Source organism: Vanessa cardui, chromosome 18 (assembly GCF_905220365.1).
Source record: "Vanessa cardui chromosome 18, ilVanCard2.1, whole genome shotgun sequence".
Taxonomy (NCBI): Eukaryota; Metazoa; Arthropoda; class Insecta; order Lepidoptera; family Nymphalidae; genus Vanessa; species Vanessa cardui.
The window spans coordinates 6137843-6156280 of record NC_061140.1 but is presented as its reverse complement, the minus strand read 5'-3'; the positions used below and the strand labels follow the sequence as shown (position 1 = coordinate 6156280).

The window sequence follows — 18438 nt, the reverse complement described above, 5'->3', positions numbered from 1 at the left end:
TATTTATTCGTCAATAACTAAAATAAATAGATTTACAATAATTACAATCTAATTACTAGTAGGACTTTGACTACATAAATATAAAAATGCAAATATAATTATTTAACAATATTAACGTAGGTCTTACAATATCTGGTATTAATATTAAAATAAATTATTTAAATAAAATATAACGCAAATTCGCTTAATAATTTAATTATTGTGACATTTCGTTTTCTACTAAGCATTATTCAATGGCACTTAGGTAAAATAAATATGGCATGTTAATTCACAAAAATCTAATAATATAAAATTGGGTGACGTAGCCGCGGTACACGGCAGATACATCTCCGATGAACATAATGTTCAAGGAATAAAAACAATTTAAAAAAGAAATGCTTGATTCAAAAAGGTTTAAAAAAACTATTTTTTAATTATAAATAGTTTACGGTACGAAAATAAAAACATTGACTGCGACGGGGACTTATCTTTTGTTGCCATCGTCATTTATATTTAAAAAAAAATTCTAAATTCAAATTTTTATATTACTTCTCAATGACAACTAATTTATAAATCTGTTATTTAAAAAAATATAAAAGCAAAGACGTCGATTTTAACCTACTTCTAACTATAGATTTGGATGTATGCAAATATAATTATGTAATTCGGAAAACAATTCAATAATTTGGTATCATCGAGTAGAAACGATGATAAAGGCGGGAGAGTAGACTCATAAATCGCTAGCGTACCGTACATTACTTTGAAAGAAGCGTGTTATTAGTATGTTTTATTAATAATAAAGCAGGTTGAATAATTTAATTACATCACTTAAATTAAATAAACGAAAAATTAATATAATAAACGATTGTATGCAATATATTAATATCACACTCTTACGAATTTAACAAATGTTAGAAGATACTAAATTTGAATCAACTTTGGTTGAAAACTACTACTACATTTGGATTTTGGGATTAATGGCTGTGAGCCCTTGCGTCAACTACATCGCTTTGACTTCCATTTCGTTATTATCGATGCTTTCTTGTTCTTGCCGCCTGTGTAAAGTCTCTGCGTCTTTTCTGAAATTAATGCAACCTTATAATTTTTATTTATGAACTCAAAATCATCTAATTGAAAGTAGATGCTTTTGCTCAGGAGTGTGACATTTACAAAAGCCTCGACTATGTCTAATTCGTGTAATACACATAATTATAATCATCTCAGAGTAATAAAATAATTATTAAAAGCGGTTTTGTAAGTACTACCGACGTACATCCTAAGAATTGAATGAACTTCTTTTGAAAAATAATTACTGGCACTTGTTTTTAGATTTGTTAATATTTTAAATATATTCATAAATAGTTTCTATTTTTCAAATTGATTTGAGCTTATTGATTTAGGTATGTTAAAATTCTCACAAGAGAGAACTAAGCGAGGTTTTAATTCACAATTCGGTGCGCATACTCTCATAATCAAACGGGCAAGAGTTCAGGCGCGGAGCCAACGGATTTACGTGATTTTGGCTTGGTGAGTACTGCCAACTTCCAACGTGGCTAGCCACTAGACCAACATATATACATCATTAACCAACCATGAGGTTACGAGGTTTAAGTGAGGCAAGAAGATCATACGTACGTATATTTATTAGATGCTTGGAATATGCTCTTGGGGCAGAGTCTGTAGTATGGCCAACATTCGCCTCCAGACTCTCCCGCACGCTGAGCCTCAACGTATTCCGTCAACATACTCGAGTACGGAGATTTGCTCGGACTGAAAATAAATACTGATTAGTACGTGTCATCATTGTTAAGTACAGTAAAAACTTTAAGTGCATGTCAAACTTTGTTTAATTTGAATTTTTCTTTAACAGACGTACAGCTCGGCCACCTGACGGTCAGTGTTTCTTAAACCTTCAAAATGGCCCAAAAACCATATAAGATTTTACGTCCCTTGTGTTCTTAATTACAATTATCTAAAAGTGATCTATTTTCTGCCTGTCATATCAAAATTAATAAACATCGTCTATGGGTATCTGGCTCATTATAAATAATAAAATCCATATATTGAATATGCCAGGGCTATGTGATATGGTTCCATGAAGATTCCCTTATAATGTTATAGTGTGATACATTACTTTTTTAAACTTAAACTAATCAAATAAATCAGGAGTGACCTAATCCGAAATATAGATCCGTTTTCACGCGAAAATTTAAATAGACATTTTGATACCGTATTTTTTGCAGTACATTAGTGTTTTAATTTTTTTTTGTATACATGTGCTATCTTACATGGAACTCTTTAATATAAACACAAAAATAAAACTATAAAATCTTCCCCATTATTCAATGAATAACTTTGTGACTTACTTAAAGAATAGTTTCATTACTTCGCCGATGAAACCAAAGTTTGTAAGTGGATGGGCGTTTATTTCGCATATCGCTCTCAAAAGGCATTCTTTACCATCTAGACCGAAGTTAGCAATGAGATCCTCTGCAATTCCGTACATCAGAGCTCTGTAAATAAAAGAATGAACATTACATACCTTATGCTAAAATCTGTTATTTATATCATGGTTTGTGTTAACCAACATACGAAATATGTATAGGTATTTCTGAAAACCGCATCCAAATTGCTTCAACCAAACCTACATACATACCTACATACATACAAACAATCAAACTGAGAACCTTTTTTAAGTTGGTTAATAAAAACTTCCAGCCGAAGTTGATCGGAAATACCCGATAATCGTTAAATTATTAATATTGTTTTTCTGAGTCAGTTTCTGAACTTTTTTTATGTTTTTGTAATTTAATTACGTGATACATGTATTTACATAATTATTAATTTAAATTTTAGCGAAATTATTCTCGTAACCTTTTATTATATGACTCTTAACGGGTGTAATTGGGCGTTGTAACTTGTTTTTAAAAAGTGATACACCGTTGTAACTTACAGCTCAAGTTAATACAAAAATCTTTAAATATTATTCTAGAAAATACACATAACTGTAATACGATGTAAGAATTCAATTAATTCATAACACGTACACATTATACTATTTAGTGACCAAATAAATATTACGCAACAGCGTTTCCGTAGGACGTGAAAGAAATATCGAACGGTTTTCGCCTACTTCCTCAGCACCATGTTATGTATCGAATTCGTGATATCTTTATTGCTTAGTGAAAGTGACAAATATTTTTATAGTCGCATTATAGGCTCTGTGATGTGTGAGGTCTTATTCTATTTTTGATTTTCATAACCTCTTATGGTGTTGCTCGTTATATTTATTGGAAATTATGAAATGACAAGCATGTTATTCACGTTTAGTACGACACAAATTAGATGAGACATCGGACGCAATAAAACCGATTTTTTTTTTATTTATTTTTTTTTTTAAATAAGAGACAACATCACACACATTACTGTGATCCCAATGTAAGTAGCTAAAGCACTTGTGTTATGGATAATCAGAAGTAACGACGGTACCACAAACACCCAGACCCAAGACAACATAGAAAACTAATGATAATCTACATCGACTCGGCCGGGAATCCAACCTCGGAGTGGCGTACCCATGAAAACCGGTGTACACATCACTCGACCGCGGATTAATGAAGATTTACACAACCAATAAAAATAGCTCCCCCTCGCGCTATTCGACGCTATTCGTCGCTATTGATTTTCGCGTCAGTTCAAACCGAGAAAGCAAGTGCATGTAAATCGACGTGTCAAATTGACGAATTTATTAGGTCATATTCACATAAGAAATAAAGATTGATAATTTGGGATAGCGTACTCAATTCGGATTTGATCGGTTTTACGAATTTTGCCGATGCTACATCTAAGTTGAGTCGTAGTCTAAAAAATGCAGTGATTTTTTTTTAAATCAAATTATATCAACCATTTGCCAATTTGATACGTGGCCATTCTGCCTGAAGACATTGAGACTAAAAAGTATAAACCGTACATTAATGGTATCTATAATTATATGTCTGTGGATCTGTGATCACATGGAATATACGTACACCATTCAAATTCAAATTTTTGGCTGGGGGGAATAACTGATAATTCGCTTGCAAATACAGAGACAAATGTATCGAAAGCTTCATCATTAATTTATGTATTAAATTGCATGTTTTGTTATCATGAGTAGTTCTATTTTATTATTACCATATATAAATTATTTCTAATGTTATTGTAATTATATAAATATATCTTTCTGAATTCTATTTTACATGTCACATCATCTTTACACTACAATACAACAAACAAAAACAACAACAACAGCCGGTATATTCCCACTGCTGGGCTAAAGGCCTCCTCTCCCTTTGAGGAGAAGGTTTGGAACGTATTCCACCACGCTGTTCCAATGCGGGTTGGTGGAATACACATGTGGCAGAATTTCTACGAAATTTGTCACATGCAGGTTTCATCACGATGTTTTCCTTCACCGCTGAGCACGAGATGAATTATAAAGACAAATTAAGCACATGAATCAGCGGTGCTTGCCTGGATTTGAACCCGCAATCATCGGTTAAGATGCACGCGTTCTAACCACTGGGCCATCTCGACTCTCACTACAATACATTTGTCTCAAAATAATATCTAAAGAATAATATGTACCTTTCGCCTCCGTGGAACCTATCAAGTACAAGTCTCTCTGCCTCCGGCGGTATCGCTTCTCGTGTGGACCGTTTACCTCTCCTCGTATCCAGATAGTGTCCCACGTAATTTGCCATCACGGACGCTGCAGCATTACCCATGGACCGTGCGAAAATTGGCGGCAAATCTCCGTATGGATTCTCGTTGTCAGTAAGACCAAGTTTGTCAAAGTCAACTGCGAAAACAAAATTGCTTCTTAGTATTTATGTATCCTCTTTTGACCAAAGAGCTGCATTTTATTTGTTTGAATCGACCAATATTTTAAATAACGTTATGGTTATGGAATATAAGTCATAAAAAAATGGTCTGAATCTTTTGGTGTTACAATCACAATCGAACCAATTTTAAATTTAAAAAAAAAAATGACATTTTATATTTTTTGCAGTTGGCAACTCTTTGATCGTTGTTTTTATTGTTTGGCAATACCATTCAAATACTACACTATTATTAAGTACGTCTAAGAGGTCGCAATATTCATAGAATATCACTAGAGGTAATGATTAAATAATGTCTAGTAATAATAGATACTACCGCTAATATGATCTACTGTGCTAACTACATTACAATATTTTTTAACTAAATTCTAGAAATAACTACTAATGAAATATTACAAACAAATTAAAACTGTCATCAATCTTTTTTTTTAATTTGTATCAAAACAAAGAGCAAATGAATTCGGTCAGCTCTGCCTAAAGACATTGGAATACCAATGTGGTAAACTTGTATAGGCACTTTCAATGGAGATCTCGATACACGTAGATATTATAAAAAAGTACAATACAATTATGCATGACAAGAATAACAAGTTATAAACGAATGTCTTATCACGAGTGCATGTGAATTTTCGTCGTTCAAACGCCAAAGTTATTCGTAGTACAGTTCAGTAAGTACCTTTAATATTCTAGAACAATTCTGTTAAATGTAAATTATATCATTATCTTTTTTTAATCAGAAATTCTAAATTTAAAATAAATTATCTTGTTATACTAATTTAATGTTATACTAAAAACTTTTTTGAATGTATCAACATGTTATGTATACCTTTACAATTAATTAATTAACAAATATCAAACTACATGATTTAACTATTGTTAATACAACTTTTTTCTACTTTCAACATGTTTACTGCTCATCATATTTAATATACTGACTTTTGCATTGCAGCTCATACATTATGGTACCTGTAAAATCGTTACAACATTTACGCTGTCATTTTAAATATTAACAATACATAGCTAATGTTGCTAGCATTAAAAACGTACGTTTTGACTTATAAAATATAAATATCTATATTACGTTAAAGCTGTGTTTTTTTTATCTATATCCATAATATAGAAAAGAATTATACAATTCGCAATGTAATCACTTATCTCTTACGTCATATAAAAAAGCCAGTGGTAATTATTATGAATAATACATTTTAAATATATATCGATTTTTGTATACTTCGAAAGATAATTAATTAGAACTTAAAGTAAGTGATTTTTGTTACATATTAAATATATGTAACAAAAATCATATATTTGAATTAACTGATATGCGTCATCCACTTAGAGTAATCTTTATAGTATTTGTTGCACTTACTTGAGAATGGAAAACTGACTGTCATATTAGACAGGAATCCTTTTGGAGGATGCCTAACAAATGGCATTGATAAAGAGGGTGTTATGGCCATTGTGGTCCCTGGTGGAAGTGCCAGTCGTCCATCATTGGTTATCCAAAGTATCCTTTTCTGTCGAGAGTGTGGAATGTTCTCTTTGGCTATCTTATCCTGGCTTTCCAGTGACGCCATTGGCAAGAGCGCAGCAAGTGCTATACTAATCAATACGCGAGGAATTCTCTCCATTGCCAATCTGTCAAATAAAAAATGAATTGCATCATATATAATTCAAACTAAACTCTTATAAACGTTGTATTTTTTTTGTCTCATTTTGTCGTCATTGATTTGGTATACGAAAGAAGAAGACAATGCATTTATCACCTCCTTAATACCATTAATTATAAATATATCGGTAAACGCTTATTGTTGTGAGAAACCTATATAAAATAGTGAATTTTGAAGATAAGTGAGAAATGAATAGTGCATTTAGAGATAAATTATATTGGAATTTATAATAAAAACTGACATGTCATATATCATTACTTGTAACTTTATTATCTTTGACTTTAGGAATGTCATTCACAGTAATTGTTAATTGTATTTTGACTTTTATAAAAATACTTTACTTACAATATTTCATAAATATTTTTGTAAAATAGTACAAAGCGATTATGTCACAAGGTAAAAATCTAAGGATTATAGGTAATTATGATTGTGATACGAACATAGAAAAAAAAATTAAGAATATCGAAGCACTACTTAAAATTGATTTTAAATCGTTGTCACATTGGAAAGATGTTATCGAAAAAATTAATGCCGCTCAGATTGAATATAATAAAAAGATTTTAAAAGCAAAGGAACGTGAATATGAAATAATTAAAAAACTTTATATAGAAAATTATAGAGTTTCGCCGTTTGAATTATCACAAAAGTTTGCAAGAACGGCTAACTTGTGGAAGGAACTTGATACTGATGTCAAAAAACATAAGGTACCTTCTAAGATAGAACATTCAGTTTTATCTTTGCATAATGTTACTGTTGATGGAGACGAAGAAATAGTTCCTGAAGAAATTGAAAATAAATCGAACGGTCACCCCAATTCGGAAGTGGTACTATCTAAGGATGCAATCATTTTGAAGACAGAAGAAGAACAAGATTCTAAGTCGAATAGCCCTCATTTACTTCCAGTTAACATTTGCACGAACCCACATAAACTATTATCATCTATTGAGATTGATAATTATATTGCTTTAAGCTATAAAGAAAGTAAAGATATTGACAAGGACTTTAAATCAGATACGATCAACGAGAACTTACTTAATGAAACTAAATCAGTTAAATGTTACCCGGAAAAAATTATAATCTACGATAATTCATTAGCAGAACAATTTATAAATTTTTCTTTACTAAATTGTAGCACTGAAAATGTATATATACGTTTCAAAAGTATTTCAGATGCGTCTCATTTTAAAGCCTACAGAATACAGCCTGAAATTCCATATAAATTGAACCCAGGGTTGACCAAATGTTATAAATTTAATTTCACACTTCTTGAAAATATTAACGGCAAAGAGATTTCAGTGATACTGTATTTCAGAATTAAAACTAAAACTGCTGAAGAAATTCTACACATTCCAATCATTGGGCAATTTGAAAAAAGTAAATCCGTAATTGTTACAAAAACTGTTAACATTCCTCAAGTTTATATGTGGCAAGTTAATGCCAAATGTGCATACCCAAAAGGAATTGTTCAAATTCAATTATGCGGCAATACAGAATATGATTTGTACATAAGGAAAAAGAACGTAGATTTTATAAATGAATTTGAAGATCCACGTAGTATCGCATCGCATCATCTCACTCTGGCTACGGAGAGTTTAATGCAAAATATTACTGATGTGGATACTGATACACAAAAGAATACACTCTTGTCTTCTAAGGACGTAAGCAACGAAAATGAAACAACAACATCAGTCGATGTCGTAGCACTTGTGCTAAACGACATACTAAACCTTGTTTATGAACCATTTATTTTTAAGAATACATATTTTCGATTACTTCCCAAATCTAAAAGAATAGTTCTCGTCTACTTTACCAAAGCAAAGCATGTTGGCTACCATCACAGATATTATGAGTTCATGTTTTGTGACGCACATGATAAGAGTTTTACTAAAACGGTCAAAGTCTTTGCTGAAGTTCTACCACATCCTATTTTAATACATCCGGCTGTACTAGATATGTCACAATCACCTGTGATATTTGGCCAATGTCAAGATGATTTTACGATTATCAATACACACAAAGTATTCCCTGTTACGATAGCAATAAAAACAACTCATAAAATGGAGAAGATATTTAAAATTATGCCCAGAGTCGCAACGGTTCTTCCGAAATCAAATTTAAAATTTAAAGTTATATTTTGTAAAGAAAATATAAATGTTGCTGAAATTTTTGACATTATGGCGTACTTTACAATTAAGATAATTGTTAACGGCGACAGTTCGATTTACAAAAATGTTCCTCCATTTTATTATGAAATTATAGCCCCATGTGCAAGAGAATTCATTCGAATTTACCAAAAACAAAATCTATTAAATGAATTATCAGAATAAAAATCCGTTAGAGTCGTTCTAAATATTGAAGCTATTCATAACAAAATTATCTGAGTTCCAATTATTGATGTTTGATGCGAAAGTAATTTATTGTTACACTTTCAACGTGATAACACACTAATATAATATCATCAGACAAACTTGAGTATACAATTAAAGTAAATGTATTTAATTAAGATTAATATGAAACAGGTATCTATTTAAAAAAAATTGGACTAGCGACCTTAATATAATATACGCGCATAATTCAGGTGTCAATGACCATCTTCACGCTTGCAAAAACGAGCCATAATTTACTTTCTCGCGTCATAAAAATTGCATTAACAAGTGAAGTTACAAGGAATGCCGCAGAGGACGGCAAGGATTAAACCTGTTGACCAACTTATATGTGTTACGGGTCAACGAGATTGCCTGTACCCGCATAATATACCAGTCGAGATTGGCAGGTCACAAACCAGTTCTCAACAATTGAGTATAAATCTCAGATGCTTGATGTTGCATTGACGCGAATCGTCATAGACATTTAGCGGAATTATCCGTGGTAATGATATAATATTAGAAGACCTTAACAAACATTTGTAATAAATCGTACTAATATTTGAAATTGTTAATAAGCTCAATGATTACATATTTTTTGAAATACTGCCGATTGATTTCCGAAAGTTGTCCATTTTTATTTGATAATTTAGAACGCTTATTTATTATAGACATACTAATTAAGATCATTAGTCTAATTAAAATTAACACAATCAAGTTTTTATTCCCACCGATTTTGCTCAAATCTTTTAATATATTGTAAATCGATTTCAAGTTCTGATGTATAACGCTGACTTTAATATATGCGGCAAAATTTCAATGTTAAGTGCAAGTATTGTTAGCGAACGTAGAAATCATAATATTTTAATGACAATGATCCCTGTAGGCCAAGTGTGGCTTTCCTAACAACCGTTATTGTTTTTTGCATTGTTTCCCCAAAAACAATTGTAAAAACAGTCGTGAAATTCACGTTTAACAATCTTAAGTATAATTTACTCGTGAGAGAAGTAGGCGCGTGCTAAATGTTGGTCTTGGTGCGTGTGTCAAACGATTTCCTTGTAAAATTTATTCACTTTTACGCACTTGGCCTTATTTTAGAAGGAACTGATATGACTGACTTAGTAAACGTAACAATATATATTTATTTTCAAAACCGTTGCGGATCTTGCCTCAATAGTTTCGTTTCTATTCCATCTGCTGTCATGAAAGTCGTGAATAATTATACGTTTAACTTTTATACCTGTTGTAACAATTGTTTTGTCCGTAACAGTGCACGATAACTTGTAAATCTAAATCAATCTCTTTTTTGTCAGTTTCAGTTTGTATAATCACTAATTATTTGATTAAATTTATTTTATGAGCGCCTGCGTGTGTTTATTTCTACGGTCAAGTCAACATTACCATCAAAATTTGTTCGGTTTATTTTTAATTTTATATTTACATCTTCAATACATGTTTTCCTGTGTCAGTTGTTTTTCTTAGAGGTATGCTATTTGCTTTTATCTTCTATTGTTCTACCTATTCTTTCTTTTTATTGTTTTACAGTATTGCATTATATTAAAACATTTTTTTTTTGTACAATAAATTTTTTGCAAAAATTTGGTTACCTAATCTTCATAGCCATTCTAAATTAATTCACAGGAAGTCTTTAATTATCAAATAATCAAAGAAAATATTTTCTCTCTAGATATAAAACAAAAATATAATTCACATGTATATCTTTAGTGTCTACTATTCACTATGACGCTTAACACGATTTCAAATACATTTATTTTCATCGAAACTGTAAACGGTATTGGAAAATTTCTAATCGACACCCTTATTCGTGTCGTAAACCTACTTGTTATTCCCGACGTCATTCATACATATAAATACGTTATCGCGGCGAGATTGAAAATCGATGAGGGATCGATATTTTGGAGTGTAATCACGATTTATTTCGTATTCAAACCGAGTTCTGCTTTCGCTCTGCAAAAACGAGAACTGTTGCTGATTTCAGAATTGATTTACGTGTTTTTAAAATGTATCGAGTGAAAAATCGAGTATATATTTTGGTGCGCTTTAGGAAATGATTCGTATTCTGTCACGGCAAACGGCATGACATTCTCTTATAGCGCCAGTACTATCAGCCGCAGAACCCTTGTCATTGTTATTTATTATTATAATAATATAGTGTATTTTTAGTTCTTACTGAGATTTTTTATTGATATTTTTTATGTATATCAGATTCTTACTTTTTATTTGATAGCATTTACCTATACTGTTTTCACGGCTCTCCTGAGCACTTACAAAGGGAAGAGGTATCAGTCGTCGTCGAATACCGCACTCACACATACGCATAGTTTCTTTCTATGACATAGAAAAAAGCTATGCGTATGTGTGAGTACATATTGTGTGTCTCTCTCTCTCTCTCTCTCCCTGTTATAGTGCACCGGAGAAGTTTTTTCTGCTGCGTTTATGTATCTATAAAAACTTTATCAGATATAAACTAAAAACATTTCTCTGAATATATTTTAATTGACTTTAAATGAAGAAGGCTTGTATTTTATACTACTACGAAGGTAACACGTATTAGTTAATTGTACGTACCAACAACTTAAAAGAAAAAAATACATAGATTGTCTTTGATTTATTGTATTTACAAACTCCTAATTTAATTGTAGAGTATCATATAAAAACAGCACGGCAAACCGAGGGCAAATGTGATATTCAATCAAGTTAGTGATACTAAGAAATCGTAAGCATCGTAAAATTTACAGTTATTATGAGTGACAATCGATTTAAATTTTTTTTGTTTATTTTTACATATTAACTGTGTAAATTCGATATATTATGATTGCACAATAAATAGATCATGTAATAGCATCACGATGATTTATGCTAGTAGTAAATTTTAATTACACACACATATGCAATCACACGCACACAAGCACAAAACTGTCACACATTGACAAGCGGCAATTGGAATAAGTTCTCTTAAAACTCCAGCTAATAACTTTAAATTCAATTTTCCTTTGTTCATTTGGTTACAATAAGCCAGACCTAACGTTATTATGTACGTCTGTATCGCTGTAGGCTGTATAGGGCTGTCAAAAGACCAGAAGCATTATTTTAATATTTCTTTGGCGTTCATTTCGCATATTAAGTACTTTTCCTTTGTCGGTATTACTAACTTCTTAATGATATATCTATATAATCTACTTATTATTTCTACTAATTGGCTTGATGTATTAATTCAGTCCAACTAGACAGAATATAAAACCTGTTGGAATTATTTGTGAATTTTATATATCCTTGGTGACTGTGATGTGTAGACGATTTTTTGTCACCATTAAATCAAACTTGTTTGATTGATCACACGTGTATAGTGCTACACATAAAACAATTAACATTTAAATAATTAATTTTGGAACAAATACATGTAATGAATTGTAATACCGACGCCTTTATTGTACGCGATTTACAGGCAAGCAGAATTGTTAACTAATTTAATAATAAAACTAGTTATAACGGATTTTAATCGCGTATATTAATTATTTTGGACATCCCGACGTTTCAAGCACTTTACAGATTTTATAACTTTACACTTTTATAATTTAATAATGTTACCATATGCAATGCCGAACAAACTGATAATACCCGTGTCATATATCTATGCTTATATTATAAAGGCTTTTTTTTATATATAAAACCAAAATAAAATGATCATAAATATTGGGATAAATCCGCGGGTGAAGTCTAGTCTCAATTATATTGGTTTTCTCTATGTATACTAATATTATAAATGTAAAAGTAGCTCTGTCCTTCTCTACCAAACCGCCGAATTTGATGAACTTTGGTCTGTAGCAAATTTGAACTCAAAGGAAGGACGTAGGCTACTTTACTGCCTAACACATGACAAGAAAACATCTAAAACGCAAGCGAAGCCGCAAGCGACAACTGGTAAAATATAATAAAACGACAGAAATATAATATGAGTACATCAAAAACCTTACAAAACAAATTAAGATTAAATAGCGAACAGCCGCTACAGCATCGGAGGCTGAGGAAAAAAGCGAAAATCTTGTCAACTGTGACTGACATACAGTCGCTTTAGGGCCAGATGTCAAAGGGTCTAAAAAATGCTAATGATGGCCTGAAGTGAAACTAAAAATCCTCTAGAAATGTTTTGATCTGTACGGATCTAAGCGACTATGGTGAAAATGTTTGACCAGTAGTATATTATAGATAATAAGAATACAGATATAATCAGACATAATATAGATATCAATGATATCAGGCGTTAAGTGTCTAATATTGGCACAAATACGTTACTTATTGAGAAGGTGCAGTAAGACAATTTGTATGTACCTTATAAAAAGCTAAAGCCGGTGTCACAACTTACAACAAGCGTAAGTGAAGCAGTACCTTTATCACAACTATGCCCTCTAAACAGAACAAAACAATATTTAACTGACCCAAATAAAAACTAGATTCCAAGCACAATCTTTGGTCATTGTGGAGACTTACGTGCAATTTCATCTGCCAAATGTGTTATTGTTTTCGCATGCGGTCTGTTTTATTGCTTTTCGAATATATTTTATAGTACACATGCTTGTGCCCGCAGTACTTCTCGTCTTGACTTATAATTGTTAGATTGTTTGTCAGAATTATATCTAATTGAAAGCAACAAAAGTACCGCCATCATCATCACCATCAACAGCCCATTTTCGTGCAATGCTGGACATAGGCCTCTCCAATTGCACAAAATGAACGTAACAGCTCTGTCTCAGCTGTTCCCCTCAATCAAGATAAATGAGAAATTAATTAATTACTTCAGTGCTAATTGGTGTACACGCGTGCCAAAAGTATCAGACTTAGGTTTTAGACAAACTTAGGAAGTTTAGGTTTCCTTATGATGTTCTTCACAAACTTAAATTATAAACAAAGATAGACACATAAAAATTAATGATCTGGTATTACTTGTCCTCTCTCATTGTTCGTTTGAACTTTTACGGGGTTATTCGTTAAATTAAAACATTTCTAACTTCTTAATAATAATACATATTAACTATTTTTAGCTGTTTTAATTTTAAGATAGCATATAATGATTAACTTTCCTTGGATCCGTTTAACTATGCTTTTGGCTAGTACCTTTTGGTTCTTTATAACGTACACTATATTATAAGTACTATAATTGAAATCGGGTTTTAAATTTGTATAAATTACAGGGAAATGATTTTGATAATTTAGTTTTTACATTAAATCGGTAAATATAATTAGTATTAAAATCTGTATAATATCGACAAGGCTTATTTTATAAATGCAAATATGTCACAAATATTTTAATTAAAATATTCGGAGATGTCAGTCGTCATTTACTAAAATTAATTCTGGGAAGAACTCTTTCTTACTGACCAATTGAAGAGCTATTCAGTAGAAAGTAATTCTCTAAAATCACCATAGAAAAGGCTCGTGAATTGTCAAAAAGTTATATGCGACATTTATTATAATAATTGTAACATTTAAGTTGAGTTACAGTATCTTCATGAATTAAATAAATTTGTCAAAACTTGTAACATTGTACAAGCGTATGTTATATTCAGTGTTCCTATTTAAGCTTTACTTTGAAGCAATAACAAGTTTAAAAATGTTCGGATAACGCTTGAATTTTTAGGGACTTTTGTGTTATATGTGTTTTTATTTAATATTTTTACAATTTTTGAAATCATTATATTAAGAAAATAATATGTTCGTCATTATAAAGTTATATCGGTCAGAAAAATTTACATCTGTTAAAAAGATTAAGCTAACTTGTAATTAATGACGTAAGTCGGAATATGCTCGATTAAGGAAGTCAACAACAAAATATTGAAGGTAGGAATGTGTTTATAACTTTTATAAAAAAAAAATACCTGAATATTACGAATGAAACGTTTACATCTCATTTATAAAATACAGAAAACACGAGACGAGATGGTCTCCATCACGTGTCTCATACACGTGAATTTCTGCCGTTACAACAACAGTTTGAACAATATAATAAATTTTCATGTGCTTAATATGTGTTTATAATTCATCTCGTGCTCGAAGGCAAAGGGACAAATCATGAGGAGTCCTAGATGTGTCGCGTCAAAATCTGCCAAACGTGTATCTAACCAGCCTGTATTGGAATAGCTTAATGAATGAACTCTAATCCACCACAAAAAGAAAGAAGAAGGTTTAGAAGGCTTAGCTGAATAATTGGAATAGACAGGTTGTTACGAGACAGAATAAGTGATATTTTAACTAACTGCATACAATTTAAATAATTCGATATCACAAATCAAAACAGATATGTTTATGATGATCCATTCATCCGCGAAATTAGACACAATAACGACAGTTAATATTCTTCAACTCTATTATATTGTTATTATTATTGTATTATTAATAACTCTATCAGCGCATAATCTTATTATCACGTCAGATATTTCGTTCGATACACGACAACCACTACGCCATTAAACTTTTTGGAAAATGAAATGAATTGCATTGAAAGGTAACTTGTAAACTTATATTTCTATTTTTTTCACTTTGCATATTAATATTTATATCAAATACAAAAATTAACACATACAGTGTTTTACATAATAGAAGGATTAATATTATTAATTTAAGTGATATTTTATACGGGACACATAAATTTAATTGAAACCGCAATACGAGCAGCCGGTACTATATTATAAAAATAATATAAGATTCGAGTAATTCAAAATATAGAACTACTAAAATTAAAACGTATTTATAATTTGCAGTTACTCGAAACAAAGAAAAACGTTACAAATATACAATTAATTATCTCTATTATACATTACATTCTAAAGCCATAAATTTTAAAATTAAAATACATTATTTAAAAGACCCAAATACATGCAGAAATAAGTATCTAGAGAAATAACGGACGATTTAAATTCTGTTCTATTATAAAAAATAAAACCGCTAGCGGTTATTAGTTACGCCAGAAAACAGATAAAACTTTGACATTTAATAACGTAATTGGTCCTGTCAATTATAGATTGACAACCGTTATGATTATTAATCGAAGTTTAAACACATTGCAACTCAATAATCGTTTTATAATAAAGCCGGTTTCTGAGGAGGTAAGTCGCGATCTTTGTAATGAAAAACGATAAAGAATTCTATCATGCAAATCTTAGACATTATAAGACCCAATTATTTGTATTCGAGTTGTAATAAAACATACATACGGCATTAAACAGGCCTGAAATCTTTATTCCTTATATGGTATGACTGCTCGAGGTCAGCATTAAAAATTATTACCCTCAATGTGGCTTCGAAGAATTGCAATACTCGTAATGGAAACAGCTATCCTTATAATTAGACATCTAGGCCGCACTTTATCAGCGTCGATAAGAGATACGCTGCCTCCTTGCGATGAACGAACTTCGATAAAATTTACGTTTCCCGTCAAACTTACCAGTTTCAGAAACGGATGTTAATAACAGCACTGAGCACAGCACAAGGGTACGTCTTTATGCACAATCACCGCAGGCGTCCTGACGGGCGATCATCACTAAATGTATCAAATGATTACTGTCTTGCACTGCACTCGTCGGTATTGTTGCCTCGTTGCCAAAATTTCGCTAACTTTCGTACACACTCACGCATAACAAACACCATGGAGTTTGCCCTCCTTAAAATAATCCGAGTCGAATTTCCCTCGATATCGTATGTTTCAAAATTAACACACGCTATCCCCCAAGTCCTTGCGTCGTCTGTCCGTCGAGGAGCGGTATTGACGACTTTGTATTCACTTGCCGCCGAAACTCTCTTCGCTAATTGGGATGCACGAGGCGTCCTTCGCTTTCCTCTTTATGAAACAATGGAGTGTCGCTGCACCCTGGGGTGATAGGTTGGCCGTCATCGTAGTGTCGTGTCGAGTTTCATGAGGTCGGACCTAATTGGTCATAGTTTTCGTAATGAGCTGTTATGTTACGGGCGGTGTGTCAGCGGTACCGGTATGGAATGGAGGCCCGCGCGCGGTAATCGCTCGACGTCGTCTCGCGAGTTGGCCACTGGGTTAGCGGTGCTCCTTTTCCTGCTTCGCTTAATGGGTAGCGCGACTACTTGTGGGCAAACCCGCTCGGGAACGTAAACTTGAAATGTGAAATTTTTAATAGATTCAGCACACGGCTATAACATTAAAAATAATAAACATCATTCGACAAATGTTCGTTCATAGAGATAAGACGTGCTATTAAATAAATATTTCTGCAGCATTTTTTCAGTTGACATTATAAAGTCTAATGAAAATTGATGTCGTTCTCTGTAATATAAACGAGCATTTTATGTAAACACAATTCGAATAAATCCTTTTTAGTGGACAATTACACCTGATTGCAAATTCTTTAGGTGCACTCGGTGTCTCTTCAAATGCAGCGGTGCAATATAATGAAAGCGAAAACTTCTAATATGCGTATTTACTCACCTCTACGCCAATATCATCATTATTGTCTTCATCTCTATTACATAAAATTTATAAATCCATATGATTAAAATTATTAACGTACATTGCTAAAATTTTGTTTAAGAAAATTGTGTATGATATTACATTATGATATAAAAATAACAATGTAACTTATAACGTCGGAGTAATTCGTTAGTCTAAAATAAATAATAGACATAACTAGACCTACACGTATGTATACTTGTTTTCTGTTACGTTGTTTTAGTTATATCTAATCTTTGTATTTGGGCTGAAAGCCATGTTTTCGTTGAATAATATGACTAATCAAGATGTAAATTTGATATAATTACCTCAAAATTTTACACAGAAAAATATATGAGTGTGCTATTTTTTTTGTTTTTAGTCAGTACTTGGCATTAGAACATACTTACATTATTAAGCTTTTATAATTTACTTGTCATATGAGATTCAGAAATATTTGATAATTATTTAATGTTTGAATATATTACATTCCTAGTATTTGTAGTGTTTTTCCTGCATCTGTTTTTGTGAATTTGATTATGTGGTATAATTTATTTCTTTGTTATTTTCGTAACGCGCACCTCATAGAGTAAAGCACATTTGCTTTATAAGCACGAGCAAAACACAACAAAATGAACTTCCCATAACTTATGTCGCAGATGAACCGAGATTTTATTTTTAAATTTTTCTACTAAAGATAAATTGAGAGAGTATTTATTTTGAATCAAACCATTATGTTTTTTTTTACTGAGCGCTCCACATCTATATCTAAGCTTTAGACTGCTACTTCTAAATGGTTACATTACAAATAATGTACCTACATAGTAGGTATTATAGTTGATACTGATAGTGTTGGTATTATTGTACCGAATCTATAAAGTAAACTAATTTAGTAGGATTATAACCACCACTTACCACTTTACTGCAGGACATTTTACAATCCCACCCATACTGGTAGTATGGGTGGGAAATTATTGTTCAATGTTTCTAGCGCGAAAGAATATGTTTTTAAAGAACGCGCAAATATTTAAAAAAAAAAACAAAAGAATTTATGTACAAATGTATTTTAATTTTTA

At 31.6% G+C, this 18438-nt stretch overlaps 2 protein-coding genes across 2 annotated transcripts; one reads left to right on the top strand and one right to left on the bottom strand.

Annotated features, from left to right (window-relative positions):
- Positions 1-409: 409 nt before the first annotated feature.
- On the bottom strand, positions 410-16953 carry LOC124537611. The gene is made up of 6 exons (XM_047114489.1): positions 16352-16953; positions 6229-6497; positions 4606-4819; positions 2346-2492; positions 1615-1749; positions 410-1058 (listed from the first exon to the last, which is right to left on the bottom strand). Exons 2-6 carry the CDS (start codon positions 6488-6490, stop codon positions 980-982), a joined length of 837 nt encoding a protein of 278 aa, XP_046970445.1. The 5' UTR covers positions 6491-6497; positions 16352-16953; the 3' UTR covers positions 410-979.
- On the top strand, positions 6916-9519 carry LOC124537553. Its single transcript, XM_047114428.1, has one exon. It carries the CDS (start codon positions 6916-6918, stop codon positions 8854-8856), a length of 1941 nt encoding a protein of 646 aa, XP_046970384.1. The 3' UTR covers positions 8857-9519.
- Positions 16954-18438: the final 1485 nt, after the last annotated feature.